The sequence below is a fragment of the Muscardinus avellanarius genome (assembly GCF_963383645.1).
Source record: "Muscardinus avellanarius genome assembly, chromosome: 11".
NCBI classification, from domain to species: domain Eukaryota; kingdom Metazoa; phylum Chordata; class Mammalia; order Rodentia; family Gliridae; genus Muscardinus; species Muscardinus avellanarius.
In genome coordinates this window covers 61,025,850-61,043,437 of record NC_137797.1, presented here as the reverse complement: position 1 = coordinate 61,043,437, position 17,588 = coordinate 61,025,850, and the positions used below count along the sequence as shown (strand labels likewise).

At 32.9% G+C, this 17,588-nt stretch overlaps 1 protein-coding gene across 1 annotated transcript in view; it reads left to right on the top strand.

The window, feature by feature from the left end:
- The window catches only part of SLC16A7 (solute carrier family 16 member 7), a gene marked incomplete at both ends in the record, with an annotated part of 100,726 nt that overhangs the window by 48,782 nt on the left and 34,356 nt on the right, over positions 1 to 17,588 (top strand). Inside the window, 2 exons of the mRNA XM_080704838.1 lie at positions 11,621 to 11,764; positions 14,883 to 15,701. Coding sequence (XP_080560964.1) covers positions 11,621 to 11,764; positions 14,883 to 15,701 — 963 coding nt within the window. The remainder of the gene's footprint in view (positions 1 to 11,620; positions 11,765 to 14,882; positions 15,702 to 17,588) is intronic.

Here is a 17,588-nt window from a genome sequence, read left to right as displayed (position 1 = left end):
CCCTCTTATGTTTGATTTTCACCCTAGCTTCTGCATATTGAGAACATCTGACGTTTCACTTTTTGTGACTGACTAATCTCACTTAGCATAATGTTCTCCAGTTCCATCCATTTTCTTGCAAATGACATAATTTTGTTCTTCTTTATGGCTGACTAAAATTTCATTGTGTACATACCCCATATTTTTGTTGATGGAGTTTCCTCAAAAGGATAAGAATGGAAACACCATATGATCCATTTTACCATTCCTCAATATATTTACAAAACAATTGAAGTCAGAACACTATAGTGATACGTTCATACTCATGTTTATAGCTTCACAGCTCACAATAGCCAAATTATGGAACCAATGTAGGTATCCATCAATAGGTGAATAGATGACAAAACTGTGGTATATACACAGTAAAATTTTACTCAGCCAAAAAGAAGTATAAAATTGTGTTATATGCAGGAAAATGAATATAAATAGAGAATATTCTTATCAGCTACTTTCAGAAAGTCAAGGGTCATATGTTTTCTCTCATATGTAGAAGCTAGAACAAAAATAGAAATTCAAAGGGACCAATAGAATTATAAATAAATATTCATTAGTACTACTCTCAATAAACACTTATAAGCACACAATATCACATATACTTTTTATGTTGTTTACTAACATTTTATTAGCCATTTTTAAAATGTCTTGAAAAAGATTGTGGATGCATTTGACCTACAGACATATGAATTTAGCTTATAAGGATGAATTTACTGACTTGTATCAATCATAGCTTCCTATTTTAGGTTTGTAACAAGTCTTATATTTAACTTGTTCCTAGATTTTATGATTGTTGCAAAACTAAAAAAATCTATATGATGCATATTTATTTCCCAGACTCAACTTCTTTTTTAACATCTTTGTTCTTTCTACCACATTTAACAGATTTATTTAATCTCCCCTCCCATCTGCATCTATTAGTGCTTAGAGACACTGGCACTCTTTATCTATTTTTTCTCCCAAGAAAAAGCTTAATTTTTTTTTTACCAGAGATTTGACTCTCATACCCGTGAGACATTTCAAATACTACACACTTTCCTTCTTCTCTCTCTCCCTCTAGACTATGCTTCCTGAGCCCAGCTGAGAAGATTCTCTCCACTCTGTGTTAACTCTTCTCTGAGGTTTCCATTTATTCTCCTTCCTAAGAATCCACACTTACCTTCTATTTTAATGATCTTAAGCTTTCTTTGTATTTTTCTAATGGTTTTCCTCTTTGTGTATGATATAAATATACTCCCAAATGATTTTATTTTCAGTCTACATTTGCTGACACTTACAGTTATTTTTTTTTTACTTTTAATGTTCCCCCTATATTCTGTATAGGATAACTTTAATCTTTAATAAGTTGAAATATTGCAAATACTTTGCTCTTTTCTTCAAATGCAGTTGGCAGCCTACAACCTGAAAGTCGCATCTGGTGCTCAAAAAGACACTCTTCTTTCTACTGATCTAGAATGTACAAACTATTTTCATGAGTAGTCTATGGTGTTGTTTGGAACTTACTGATTTCTCATTTAGAAATATATGAATATTATACATTATTTCTTTGTTAAATGATAGGCTTTATTCATTCATTTATTTTTCTTTTTAGATTTGTTTTCTGAACACTAATATAGCTGAATCTGCTTACTGAAGTTCTAGATGGTATCATAAGATATAAATGCCTTATTATAATTTTTTAGCATTGTTTTATACTAGGAATTGAACCTAGAGTAGTCTACTTCTGAGCTACATGATCAGCCCTTTATATTTTTTATTTTGAAACAGAACCTTGCTAAGTTTTTGAGACTAACATCCATCCTGCAATCCTCAGTAGCAATGTTACATTAGTTAGGACAATTTGTGTGTGTGTGTGTGTGTGTGTGGTGTGTGTGTGTGTGTGTGTGTATACATGTATATATACACATTATATGTGTGTTATATAAATTCTCTCACAATTAATTAAAATTAGACTTCAGAGACCATAACCTTTCATAAAATGTATTGACTAATAGTATATATATGTATAGTTTGTTATGAAAATGTTAAATATAAGCTGAGCATAATGACATATCTAAGTATTGTCATATATTTTATTTAAGCTCATATAAAATTCAGAATACCAACAGACTCTTATTAAAGAGTAGTTATTTGATTTATGAATGTATGCAATGCAATATTTTCAAGACTGGCACTTCTTTCAGGAACCTTGGAAAACAGGCTATTGAACAAAATATTCAATTTCAAATTAAAATTGAACAATAGTTTCTTAGTTAAACATCTGATTGAATAATTTTTTAATGATTTTTAGTAATTACAAATATGTTTTTTATTGTACCATAATGTTGAAGAAACATTTAAGAAATAATAACATTTCACTCCAGGTTTATTTCCTGGGATATTTTTCAGCTTAAACACTCATTGCATTTTTGAAGACTAAGTAAACACATGACTTCACATAACAAGAAGTTTAGAGATAGCATGAGCATAGATTGGTATCACTGTGTCTACAGGTGTGCTTCACTGCGATGCCCTTGAGCTCTGTCTTATGTTTCTCTCCTGGCCAGCTCTCTTCATGGTCACAAGAGGGCTGCTGTAGTACAAGGCAGTGGATATGTAGAAGAAAACATCTAGTGATGTTCTTGAATGTCTTTTTCAAAAAGGGGAAACTTCCCAAAAATCATTGGCAGACTTCTACTCATATTTTTGTGGTTGCCCTAGGGCTATAGCCCTGAATCATTCACTGGAGAAAGGAATGAGACACTCATGTTTGACTCTCCTAGTTAACCAAGATGTACTGTCACCTCAATAGAGTTTAATTGTTTGAGCACATCTGCACAGTGGAAAGTGTGTTGTTGCAAAGAGGAGACAGGAGGGAAAGACCTAGGTGAAATTGAAGTATATGGACTATTACTCAGACTTAAAAAAAAAAGTACATTCTGCCATTTGCAACAACATGAATGACCTTCAAAATCATTATACAAAGTTAAGTAAGCCACACCCAAGAAGAAAAATAATGCATTACCTCACTTAAAAGTCATATCTATTAGAAATGTTATATTAATAAAAAAGGAAAATAGAATGGTGGTAGAGGAGAGAGTAGTGTTTGTGTAGGGAATGGGTAGATGTTAGTCAAAGGGCACAAAGTAGCAGTTCTATATGATCAATAATTTCTAGAGACCTAGGACATAACATGAATACTATATTTAATAATACTATATTGTATACTTGATATTTTCTAAAAGTGTAGATATTGGTAACCTCACACACACAAAAATAATAATTATGTGAAAAAACAGATATCTTGATTAGTGTGACTATATTAATCACTTCAGTATGTAGATGTACATCACAATGTCACACTGTATTCCTTAAGTATATATAATTTTTAATCTTTTAAATGAGGAAACAGAAAAAACATTGCCTAGTCAATAGCCAAGAGCATTATCCAAGGCAACATTAGTTTAGAAATCAAGTATTGTTTCTCTAAGTTATGACATATATTTCCTGGAATGAGTAGACAATACTAATTGTTTATACCTGGTAGTACTTCAGAGAATCCTAGAAATTACGCAAAAGGAACACAGGAATGCTAGAAAATGTTTTTGGTACTATGCCCCTTGTATTCAACATACATCTATACATAAGCACATACCTTCACTGGATACGAAGTCAAATACTACACAATATAATGTTAGTGATGTCAGGATAGGTGGACCTTGTGACTTCAGTTAAAAATATTTATTTGTTCAAAACTACTGTTCACAAAATTCAACACACATTGAGAGAGAAGAATTAAGGTGAATGCAGATCATATATACATTTTAAAAATGACATTTAACTTGAAATTGTTCTTTGTTTTATATATAATTTACATAAGAAGGAAAAGGACTCAGCAAATTAAATATCTTCTTTAAAACCTGTTTGTTAGCTGGCATGGTGGCATATGCTTGTAATCCTAGTACTTGGTTGACTGAGAAGGGAGTATGACAGCTTCACAGCCAACCTCAGCTGCTTAGTGAGGCCTTTCAAACTTAGTGAGACCCTGTTTCAAAAATAAAGAATAGGACTTGGGATCACAGTACTGCAAAAAAAAAAAAAAAAAAAAAAAAAACAAATAAAAACCTTTTTGCTAGGGTAAATGTTGACATCATATGACAATTCAAAACCTACTCAGAAAGCAGAGGTCTGTGGCATTTAACACACTCTCATGAAGACATCCAGAGGCATTCACTTGCTTTTAAGTTTGAGGGAATCATAGCTCTCAGAAGACTTATATAAATTCTCCCATAATAGTCACACTCAAAGTAGTGTCTAGTAATAAGGTCAAGGCATCATGACTGGCTTATAGTACATATTATTCACCTCCCAGGTTATCCTGAGGCCTTACAGAAGAGGCAGGTGTAAAATACAAACAGGATTCAGTTAGGAAGAAGGAAAGGGTCTTGACTCTTGTGTAGCAGCAACTAATAGTTTCTGCAACAAAGTCTCATTTTCCATCTTCTTAAAAATTATTGCAAAGAGCAGCAAATGCAATGAATAAATATTTTGTAATGTAATTTTTTTAAGGAGCATCATGTACATAATAGATTTCATCATTTCTGCTAGGAAAAAATTACAGTTCAAAGAAGTGTAGTTATGAAGCGTTATTACAACTTAACCACTGTGCCAGCAGAGTGCTTGAACAATCTTTCAAAGGAGTTACTTTGCACCTCAGCTTCCTTGGGTATGAAATGGAAATGATGTAATAGTACCAACTCTTACAGAAGTTGTAAAAATTAAATATTACTTTTTCAGGGGATGGGATAATGGAGGTAGAACTCAAGGACATTCTACCTTTAAGCCACATTCTCAGCCTTTTAAAATTTTTAAAATAAAATCTTGCTAAATTTCTGAGGTTTCGAACCTGTGATCCTCCAGTCTCTGCCTTTCAACTGGGCTATAGATGTGCCTCACCATGCCCAGCTTAAATGTGAGTTATACATAAAGATTTAAGGATAGTGAGACCTCAAGAAGCAATGCTATAGTATTTAATCATTAAAGGCATACAGAAGTGAATATGTTTTCCTTAAGAGAAAATACTGTAGCCTATAAACACAGGAAGTACTTGGTATTAGAAAATTAAAATGGTCACTTTCAAATTTTTTGGTTTCAGGTAAGAGGTTTTGATTAGATATCAACTTGTCTACTTTCCTCATCTCTCATACAAATAGTATGATTACCCATCTTTAAGTGGCCAAATGAATATAGAGATAGAATTTATACAGAGAGGAAAAGATGATAAACCAAAAAAAGAACTATTTTTTCACTAAAGCAAAATAGAAAAAAAATCTTACAACCAGACCAATGACAGCACAAGCATTGAGCTTTGTAAAGGAAAAAAAAACATTTAATATTGAAAGTATGAAAAATGAGCTACAGATTAATAGATATCTTAAATATATTTAAAGTTACAATATATCATTGAAGCTTGGTTGCTTCATCTGTTGTGATGGTAAGCAAGTGATCTCTCTGAGCATTTGCTATGTCTTCAGAGACCTGAATATGAGAGTCACATATGAATATGTATGTATGTATGTATATGTATTCACATACACACACACACACACACACACACACACACACACACGAACATTCCAGAGAGAATGGCAAATGCAAACAAGAGTTATAGACCATCTCATCTTCCAGTATCTTTAGTTCCTATTATGTACCAAGTACACCTAGCATGCTCATCCCCTTCCCTGATTTCTACCACCATCCAAACCACTCATTCATAGCCTTTGCATGTCATCTTAGGCGCTTGAATGTTGAGCAATACACTGCCGGTGTCATCATCTGAATATAAATATATAATCTTGTCAAACTGGACAAGCCCTAGTAAACAAACTGATGCAATTGTCATTGAGGAATATGCTAACCAAAGATAATTTACTGTGTACGTTTTATCCCCATCTTTGTAAAAGCAAATGCAATAGCTGGTTCATAATTATATCCTTCATGTTTTTCATTGACCTAAAATGTAAGATCACATGGAGAAGAAGGGATAGATTTGCAGTCCCAGATTCACTGCAGAATAAATCTCAGGCAACAACAACAACAACAAAAAAAAAAAGCAAAGAAAATCTCATCTTTCCAAATTAAAATATTTAAGTTTCCTAATTCAAAAAAGTGTCTGAAAAATCTTTCAAATATGTTCCTTTCAAATTTTTCCTTCTTCATAAAGAAAATATTATGGTAGTAAACAGACATATTTCTATAATTGCAAACAACTTTTCTCCCAGTCCTATACTAGTGATTTTAGTCATTTGATTTGACAGGATACCACATATATAAATTTGAAATAAAGCAAATGAAAAATAAATTATTGTACTTTATCATTTCTTCTGTTAGTGTTTATGCTATGCATAAAAATTTTATATAGCTCCAATTGATAGTCAATTTCAATTCATGGTTTTAGACTGATCGAATATATTTTATGAAATGTTCATTACATCACACTTTAAATTTTTCTCATAGAATTCATCATGTATGCTTGAAATATAAAGAAGAAATAAAACAAGCACTTTGCATTTGTGATTACAAAACAGAATAACAATATACAAAATAGGATATATATATATTACATTTTAAGATATGTCACCAAAAATATATGTTTATACACGGAACTCTCAAACTTAGTCACAGGAAAAATATAGCATGGTAGTTTTGTGCATCGTTCCTACAACCAATTTCAACTTCAAAGTTTTGCCAAATAGATTCATAGGCTTCAGCTAGCTCTTTCTCATGACTCTGTTTTATTATGATGAAAGGATACAAAATGAAATCAGCAAAGGAAAAGCACATGAGCAGAAATCTAGAGAAAACTAGGGACGGACTCTGATCATAGTCCCCTTTCATTGAAGTCACATTAGCTGGGTTAAATTTTGTCTGGAACCAATTGTGACAGTGTATATGAAGTGCTGTCTACCAGGAAGCTAATTAGAGACACAATGCCTAAGGATTTTATTAGTGAGCTGGTCACAACTCTATTCTGTGCCTAGCATGTACCAAAATTACAGACGTCCAGGAGGAAAACTGTAGCATCATACATGAAAGAGAGGTGATCACAGACCATATTCTTTGCATACTGGTCCTCAGTGTGGGCACAATTAGCCCCTCTAATTAGAGAATAGTAGGAATGGTCCTGAAATCCAAGAGCCAACCTGGTCATCAAGCCTTTCTAAGGATAGCTATTTTTGCCCTGCTATGCTAAATCTTTTCTGCACAGTAGTTGAAATGGAGTTTTGTATTCAGATGACCCTGGGCTCATGTTTATACTTTACCACTTAATATTGATATGACCTTGAATAAGTTATTTGAACACTTTTGCACCTAAGTCTGTCAACTCTTAAATAGATTTAAGTAAACAATTGTGGCATAGGGTTTCCATGAAAGATATTTGTGATAATGTATGTACAATTCTTATTATATTGTCTGTAAAGAGTATTGCTCAACAATTTTTGATTACTACTAATAATATATGACAACTACTTTCAAAAAGCTTAGAATAGAATGCATAAACAAGATGCATAAGATAAATAGAAAATATTTGTTGTTGGTGGTGTGTATGTTCCCAAGTGCAGCAATAATGCGGAGAAAGGGCAAACTGTCTGCAATTTATAAGAATCCACAAAAGTCTCTATTGCCAGAATAAGCATTTCTCTGTTAAGTGCTATGCAGTCACAACCATAAACAATTGTTGGTATCTTTCAGAAGACAAAGGCTTAGCTGATATATGGGTGATAGTATTGTTATTCTCACTGAACTGTCTAATGAGGTCATCCTTTATAATTTCATGAAACTCCACTTCTGATTTCAATACAGTTTGATATTTTAGTGAATGTTTTTGGAAATATGACATTATTGTTCTTGTATACCTTTGTGTTTTGAGTTTGTGTGTGTGGGCCTGTGTGTGTGTGTGTGTGTGTGTGTGTGTGTGTGTGTGTGTGCATGAGAAAGTAAGAGGGGGAAAGGAGGGAGGGAGGGAGGAAGGGAGGGAGAAAGGGAGGGAGGGAGGGAGGGAGGGAGGGAGGGAGGGAGGGAGAGAGAGAGAGAGAGAGAGAGAGAGAGAGAGAGAGAGAGAGAGAGAGAGAGAGAACTTTGGAGAATACTGCTTTCATTGTATTTGAGTATGAGTTCAGACATAACTCTCTGTATTGATATAGCTCATGATTAAAAATCACAATTATTTAAAACACACATGCTAAGTAAAAACTTCCAGAATAGTTTAATTAAATAAATGAATGAATGAGCTCAGAACATAATTAGGACTAAGGCTCATCAAAAAGGACCCCTGTGACGCTAGCTCATGCTTAACAAAAATCATATAAGTTGGGAATTTATTCTTTTCTTGAATCTTCTACTTTCTCATTCATATAACAAACCAGACTTCTAGTAGGATGAAGAAGGGTTTTGGATGATGATGCATTTTACGTTTAATGTCAGATAGTTCCTCAGGATAATATTAAGTACCTAGGGAATTTGGGCAAAAATGTTAGTTTATTCTACATCATACTTTAAATTTTATTCACAACTATGACAAAATAGAAATATTTGTGGCATTTTATAAGCATTAACTGTTAATGATGTTTTATTTATTTCTAAATAGACATAAAATACACAGATTTTGCTGGAAAAGGATTACAAATGAATTATGTAAAATATATACTTGTAGGGTATAATTTAGCTAATGTAGATAATTAAAAAATAAGTATTAAAATTAGAACTCTCATTGGATTTTAACTGCCTCATAGAAGTTATAGAAACCTCTCCTAAAAAAAACATAATAAAGCCAAAACCTCTGATTTATTTTGTGGCTGCTTTTAATTAATCACAATAATGAGGAAAGGAGCCTTGATATGTTTATTCTAATTCATGATATAATTATTTACAATACATTACAAATTAAATTTTGTTTCCTAGCCTAGGCTCAAATTTAAATGTATGTAATTTGGGAAAAATATTAATAAAATATAGTAATGAATTAGCCCATTTGTTCATTTGCTCATCATTCATTCACCACATAGAAAATGGAATGCATAATATAAATAATGAAACTACATCATTTCATCAGTTCAAATAATTGATAGATGCCTTTGAATTCATTCTGAATGTAATAGCATCGCTTTCATAATAGTTTGTAAAATTATATTATTTACTCTTCTAGACCACAATTATATTTATGTTTTATTTACCATTTTGTCTTTGGTATTGATTCAACTGGCTTTATACTAGAGGCATAAGAAATTTGCATTTAATTGATCTCAAATTGACTCGAATTGGTTAAGTAATTTTGAGAAAAGTAACAGGTATAGAATACTATAAAACTTCACACCTAAATTCAATAATTGATTGAAGCTGATCAATTCATTCTGATTCTTTCTTACACACAAAAATGATTTGAATTTGGCTATGTGCTTTTTAATTAAGACACCCATTTCCTAAATCATATATATATATATATATATATATAAATTTTCTTATCAGATCTATATATGTATAGCTGTTAGTTATATATGTATATAATATAACATGCAGATATGTAATATATGTGCATACCTTTTCTTGTCAGATTTTTCAGGGACAGAATGCTTTTCTTTTCACTTATCTTGTACAGTTTTAAAATATTTTTTCCTCATCCTATTGTTTTGTAGAGCTGTCTTTCATATAATCTTTTTTTTTTTTTTTTTCGGGTCTGGGGATGGAACCCAAGGGCATTCAACCTTGGAACTACACCCTCTGCCCTATTTTTTATTCTTTATTTTGGAACCGGGTCTCACTGAGTTACACAGGGCCTCACTAAATAGCTGAGACTGCGAACCGTGATCCTCTGGTCTCAGCCTCCCAAATGCTGGGATTACAAGCATGCGCCACCACGCCTGGCTTCATATAATCTTATAACATTTTATTTTGCAATACAATATTTAAGAATATAATCTCAAAAATTATTGTATTCTATTTTAACTTATCTCTTCCTAAAATTACATGTTATTCTTAATATCCTTTCAGAAGCTATTGTAGTATAATACTAAGTGACACTAGGCACTGATATTTAATTTCAAAATTATATTTAAAGAATAAACATAATAATATGTTTACAGGAAATATTATAGGCATATTGGTGACTGAATCTCAAGTGTCTTAAATAATATTCATGTAGAAATTTTCAAATGCAGTACAATAGTACTGGACAATGATTTCAAGTTATTATATCAGCTAAAAAATCATTTTTTCTAGACTAAATTTAGACTGAAAATTTTGAACTAATTGGGTATTCTTTCCTTTGAAACAGTGTCCCAAGTCTCAGATGAAGCATAACTTTAAGAAGAAAATGTCAAAGCAAGTCATTTACACATTGACATGTCTATAAAATATTATGCTTTCACTGAATCTAAGATAAGCTCAGTTAAGTTGCACTATTATTTTGTGATATACCAAGATAATATAAAAATATATGATATGCCAAGTATGATATACTAAAAATACTTTGTAGACTCAGTGAAACATATTATAATATAGGTTGTTTTCATGCTTTTAATCACTTTGAAATATTTTATACACACACACACACACACACACACACACCAGAGAACACATGCTAAATAAATTGTGTAAGCCATTACTAAAAGGTCTTCCAATTCATCAGTCCTCAGTGTTCTTGTTTCACATATAAATTGTTCTCTTTGCTGAAAGGCACCTAACCTAATAGAGAGACCCACCATTTTCTCTGGCAATTTTATTTAAACTGTTGAACCCACTTTGTAAATTTTGATGCTCTTATTTTCATAGCCTTACCAGCATGTGACTATAGTGGACCTTTCAGGCCTTTAAGATTCATTTTCATATTTCTTTTTTAAATGCTCCTTAAAGTGATTGACTGAAATGTGAGTACTGAAGCATGGTCTGTTCAAGTCTCAGAAAATAATAACCAAATTCAAGTATACATTGGCCAGGATAGCTCCATACTCTCTATGACTGTCATCTGATAAACAGAGATTAGATGAAGCCACCAATCTTAAAACATCCTTATTTCAAAATAATATGATGTGAAAACAATTGGTCTCTTAGAAACAATGAAATATGATACCAGATAAAACACAGTTGAATATAATAAAAATATTTTAGTTCTATTTAGCAAAATATATATGTATAAATACATACATCCATTATTCTAGAAAGCAAAATTTTAACAGATTATTAATTTATATATTCCTTATATTTCTGTAACATAATCTATATGCATTTTAAAGATAGTTTAGGCATTTTAGCTATTTTCTATAGAAAACTTTTCCATCAAAATCTGAATGGCTATGATCATTAGAAACTATAGTTAAACACTTCTAACCCAGAACACTGCCTGCACAGCAAAGTGAGAACCCTGTCTCAAAAACCAAAACATAAAGTCTAATGGACTATTTGTGAAGTACTGAAGTCCTTGTCATATTCTGGGTGAACTAATATTTTCCTTTAATCATTAAAATATGTTTTCTCAACTTTCAAAATGAGAAAATATTAAAGATAAATAAATGGCCTCTCAACAGAATATTTCTTAATCTTTTGTCTACTTCAGGTCCTATCTCCAGTGTGTTGGTGAATAAATATGGCAGCCGGCCAGTGGTGATGATAGGAGGCTTACTGTGTTGTCTGGGAATGGTCTTGGCCTCCTTCAGTTCCAGCGTAGTAGAGCTTTATGTCACAGTGGGCTTCATTGGAGGTAAGCCAAAGTTTGTTTTTAGCTTATTCTCTCAACCCTTCTATTATTTGCAAAGTTCTGCAAAAAGGATGAACAACAGGCAATTTTTATTGTTTTCTTTGAATTTACTTTTTGACCATGCTATTCTAAAGTATTCTTATTCAGTTCATTTAAATATAAGATTTGAAATGGCCAAACAATCCAAGACATGAAAAAAGTTACCACATAAGTTGTGTGATACATATGTTAAATATATATTCAAAACGAAAGTGACATTATTTGTTTTTACTTCTTCATTTTTTACTCTTCAGGCAGTTGATATGATAATGTGAACACAGACATATTCTGATATAAATAAATGTTTTAATTTTTAAAAACTTATATTTTGTTCTTGTTTCTATTTAAAGTTTTTTACTTACTGCTGATAATATGTTAGAAATGGTGTCAAACAGATATTTTCTGGATGCGCTGATATAATGTCAACAATGAAATCACTGTTGTCTGTGTTCTGATTACTGGTAGAGCTCTTTATCCTTGTCTGGTCTTTGGTCTTTCTCTTACTCAAATAATCCTGTTTAAAAAGCTCATTTGAGGTACTATCCCGCAACACTACGACACAAACATATTAAATGACATATTGTCACTTAGATTATCAATGTGTCTCATGCAGAATATCTGTTGACTCAAACTGACCTGAAGTTGCATATTTGGAAATAACTATTTTATCTAACTGAACAACAAATTATATTAAAAAGTTTATATTCAAAGTTTTAAGAAAAATTGGAGTTTGATATATTCATGAGACCGAATTTTTCCTTCTTGCCTACAAATAAAAAGTAAACATAGTTCTCCTTCATTATAGTGACTTGAGATCAGTCTAAATTTATACTCATGTATCACTTGAGTGATATATTTGAGAAAAAATAAATGTATTAAAGGCTAAGTAATAGTGAAGTAAAGCTTTCTCTTTACAACCTATCCACTTCTCTTTGCCTTTTTTGACATGGCAAAACTCTTTTTAATACTTCATTTTAATTAATTAACTCATTTATTTATTTATTTTTTAGTGCTGGGAATGGAACCAAGGGGCATTCTACCTCTGGTCTACACCCTCAGCCCTATTTTTTAATTCTTTATTTTGAAACGGGGTCTCTCGAAGTTTTGGAGGGCCTCCTAAGTAGCTGAGACTGGATGCGAACCTCCGATTCTCCTGTCTCAGCCTCCCAAGTACTGGAATTACAAGTGTACCCCACTATGCCCAGCACTTTCTGATATTTTACTTGCAAACCCCACATCGAAGCATTGTCAGGATGCAGAAAATCATCTCTACTTTGTGCAGAGATTTTTGACTCTTTTGCATTTGTTCATAGAAGTCAAGCTAGTAAATGTGGTAGAGAAAAGATTATTTTGATATTCCTGTGACAGCAATATCAATAGCATTATTGTTATTCTAATTTATCATTTTATTCCTTTGGGTCTTGTAGGCTTTGGTCCTTCTAGCATCGACCACTGTTTTCACCTGTGAGAGATTTACCTTAAGTCATCATCACCCAGCTTTGTTTCTGACTTTGCTTTCTGAAAGCAGACCAGCTCTAGCTTTGAAATGAATGTCATTTATATAATAACCTAAGATCTCTAGAACTTGATTATGGCAAAAGCTTTTTTTTTCTGTTTTCAAGTAAATGAAAGCTGAGAAGTCTAAGAGTTTTTGCAGTTAGAGTACAACATGGTAAAGTAGGTAGGCCAGATTTGGATCTATTGATTTCAAGTCTTGCATCTGTTTACCATGTCAGAATGGGAAACTGCTGCCAGTTTGTCCTCATAAAAACTTGGGATAACATCTGGAGGAAAAAATTTCAGGACACATAATGGGGCAGGGTAGAGGGATAACATAAGATAAAGGAACTCTGGATCACAATAATTGGGTTTTAGTTTAGGTTTTTCCACTTACAAGCTAATTTGCCATAGGCTGGTCAGTTTTATTATTTGTTAAGTTGGATCTAATACATTTATTGTGTATGTCTCAAAAGTATGGCCGAGGCAGACTCATAAGTCATGCTGTTCTGTTATTCTCCAAAGCATTTTCATTGTTTCTTCCTCAGCTTTTAGATCCTTGTACTAATAGAAAATCTTTGTTAAAAAGGTATAGTCGGTATTTCTATTTAGACCTATAAGCTCCCGAGCTTGAATACTTAATCACTCTGCAATACTGTTTCATGCTGGCACACAGTAAATGAAAAAATTCTATGGCTTACAATTATAAAAATCTTTTCTATCTAACGATTCACTAAAATAATATAGAATGATGTTTAGGCTAATGGGGAAATGAGGGAGTTTATATAATTTGACTCTGTGTACTTTTCAAAGTACCTTATTCATTACTATTGTTCAATACTGCCTAGGTAGAGTATAAGAGGTCATTCTTTTCTCAAAGGCAGTAGTCAGTAACACCAAGGAATTCCCTGGACAATGGGAACTTTGGCTCATAGAAGCAATTAGTTTTAGTCTTTGGAATAAAATTATATTTCAAGTAAATATAATCTTTCTAGTTATCACATGTGCATCTATACAATTTGAAACATGAAGCTTGAAATAAAGGGCATAAAAGTACCACTTTTATTATTTGCATAGTTTTGAAAGAAATATCTGCAGGGAGATGAAAGATTGTTACATATTATAACCATTTAAATCTGTTCATATTTCTTCAACTCTAAAAAGAAAGTATTCTATTTTTTAAATTTCACTCTTGTTCAGCAGGAAGAAATCTATTCTGTGTATTTGCATATCAATATATTAAGGGGGAAAGATTAATTCATGGTTGAAATTCAATGACTTAAAGAACTAGTAATTTTGTCCTTGTCTCAACTTATTCTACGATTTTCATATGTGGGTAGAAATTCTTGATTTTATTTCTATGCTTTAAGTTGAAGAAATAGGAAACAGTCATATCAAGTGTCTAGCTATGAGAGCCCATTTTTAGTTTTGTACAACTATATTTTATAATCCTCAAAAATTACTACCTGCTACTGCACTTTTAGTTCTGCCTTACCCACCTGAATGTACATTTGAGGAGTAATTTATTCTGTGAATAGCCTAATGTTTTTGTCTTCATTTTCCCCTTTTGTCTTGTTTGTTTTAGGTTTAGGCTTAGCCTTCAACCTGCAACCAGCTTTGACAATAATTGGCAAATACTTCTATAAGAAGCGACCTATAGCAAATGGATTGGCCATGGCAGGAAGTCCTGTTTTCTTAAGTACTCTGGCCCCTTTCAATCAGTTCCTTTTCAATACTTATGGCTGGAAGGGAAGCTTCCTGATTTTAGGAGGTATACTTTTAAATGCCTGTGTGGCTGGGTCTCTCATGAGACCCCTTCATCCCAAACAAAGAACTTCTCCATCTAAAAATAAGATTGGCATAAAAGCAGATCGTTCGGGTGTAGAGAAAGCCCATTCGAAGAAATCAACCTCGGAAAAAATTAATAAATATTTAGATTTCTCCCTTTTTAAGCATAGAGGGTTCCTGATCTACCTATCTGGAAATGTCATCATGTTTCTAGGGTTTTTCGCCCCTATTATTTTCTTGGCCCCATATGCTAAAGACCGGGGGATAGATGAGTATTCCGCAGCTTTCTTGCTGTCAGTTATGGCGTTTGTTGATATGTTCGCTCGACCTTTGGGAGGACTGATAGCAAACTCCAAACTTATCCGCCCCCGAATCCAGTACTTCTTCAGTTTCGCAGTCATGTTCACGGGAGTGTGCCATCTCTTGTGCCCTCTGGCACAGGATTACACAAGCCTGGTGGTCTATGCTATATTCTTTGGCTATGGATTTGGGAGTGTCAGCAGCGTCCTCTTTGAAACCCTCATGGACCTCGTCGGTGCTCCAAGGTTTTCCAGTGCAGTGGGACTTGTCACAATTGTTGAGTGTGGTCCTGTTCTTCTTGGCCCTCCTATTGCTGGTAAGTATACATCTCCTCAAGAAAAGCAAAAAGCATCAGTTAAGTGGCCATTAACTGAGACTTTCTTTGCAGTGAATAGTGTGCTTTGCATAATACTAATTCCGTGAAAGACTTTGGAGAAGCTAATTTTAGGTTTTATTAGGTTATTTCTAAAATTTCATACTTGTTTGTTTCAGGAGCTGGACTTAAAAAACTTAAAATCTTAAATCAGGTTGATAATTAGTGACATCATTTTCAGAAACTTTATCCACATCAGTAGTTTTGTGTTTTTAAGTATATTTTAGTCAGGTGTGGTGGCGCACACTCATAATCCTAGCATTTGGGTGGTTCGGACAAGAGGATCGTGATTTGTGGACAGTGTCAGCTACTTAGTGAGGCCCTTTGCAACTCAGTGAGACTCTGTTTCAAAATAATAAAAAAATAGGACTGTGAGTGTAGTTCAGAGGTAGAATATCCCTTGGTTCAATCCCCAGTATTAGAAAAAAAAAACTCTCAAAAATGTGACTTTATTATCCAGAACAGATCCTGTTTTTCTTGTATAAAAATGAGTCAAAAATTTAAAATAGCCAGGCGTGGTGGCGAACGCTTGTAATCCCTGAGCTTGGGAGGCAGAGACAGGAGGATCGCGCAGGTGCAAAGCCAGCCGCGCTGGCTTAAGAGACCCTGTTTCCAAATATAAAAAAGTATAAAATAGGTCTGGGAGTGTAGCCTGGAGGTAAAAGGGCTTCCAGGAACCCCAGTACCACAAAAAATTTAAATAATACTCTTAAGAGATCAGAATCTATTTGTTATAGTCCATTACCTATATTAACTTGGAATTGGCATACCTACAAAAGCCATACCTTTATATAATTAGTATAGATGGCAGAGATGGTGAAAAACCATTCAGAATTAATCTTTTGGTCAGATAACTTATGTTCATATTTATAATGATAAAGATTACCTTTATATTTTAGAGTCTGATATTTTCACATATATCTATAGAAGTATTTAGGCTAAATTACTCAGCAAAAAGGCATAGTACATGTTAAAGGTACTATCAACAAAACTAGTAAACTGGTCTTTTATTTAAATAAAAGTAAGATAAACTATCATAGAATCATTAGATTTGTGTTGGAATTTCTTATGATTATTTTATGACTTTCTCTTGAAATATTCATAAATACATTCAGTGGTCAATAAATTCAATTCTGCTAAATAAACCTATGATAAAGACACAAGTATAATTACATTTTAAAGTTGAGTTGTTTTGTCTTAGATTTTAAGTGTTGTAGAATATTAATTTACTTTTATTTTTATATTCTTTGTGGGTCAGTTTTCTTTAGCAAGTACTGTATATTGTTTTGGTTAATACTGAACTTACTCTTAGATTCTTGGCCTGCCCCCTAGTGTACAAAGTCAGGCTACGTGTAAATTTTTCCATGTATTTAGTTAATTGTTAAACTTCTTTCTATATGTCTTCTAGTATCTAGTAGGATGTTTTAGGTGGTATGTCTCTCCATGTGAATGTACTATGACATCAAAACAGTTATAAAAAATGTGAAATTTCTCAGGTTTGATTAAGACAACTTATCTATCTTCTATCTTTTCATATAGATAAATTGGTTTGACCAAATGAGTTTGAGAATTATTTAAGAATTAGTAGCCGGTCGTGGTGGCACAGGCTTGTAATCTCAGCATTTAGGAGGCTGAGACCGGAGGATTGCGGTTCGCGGACAGCCTCAGCTACAGTGAGACCCTGTTTCAAAATAAAGAATAAAAAATTGGGCAGGGGATGTAGCTCAGAGGTCGAATGCTTCTGGATTCCATTCCCAGACCTGCAAAAAAAAACCAAACAACAACAACAAAAAAGAATTAATAACAAGTGCCAGACGTGTTGGTGGACTC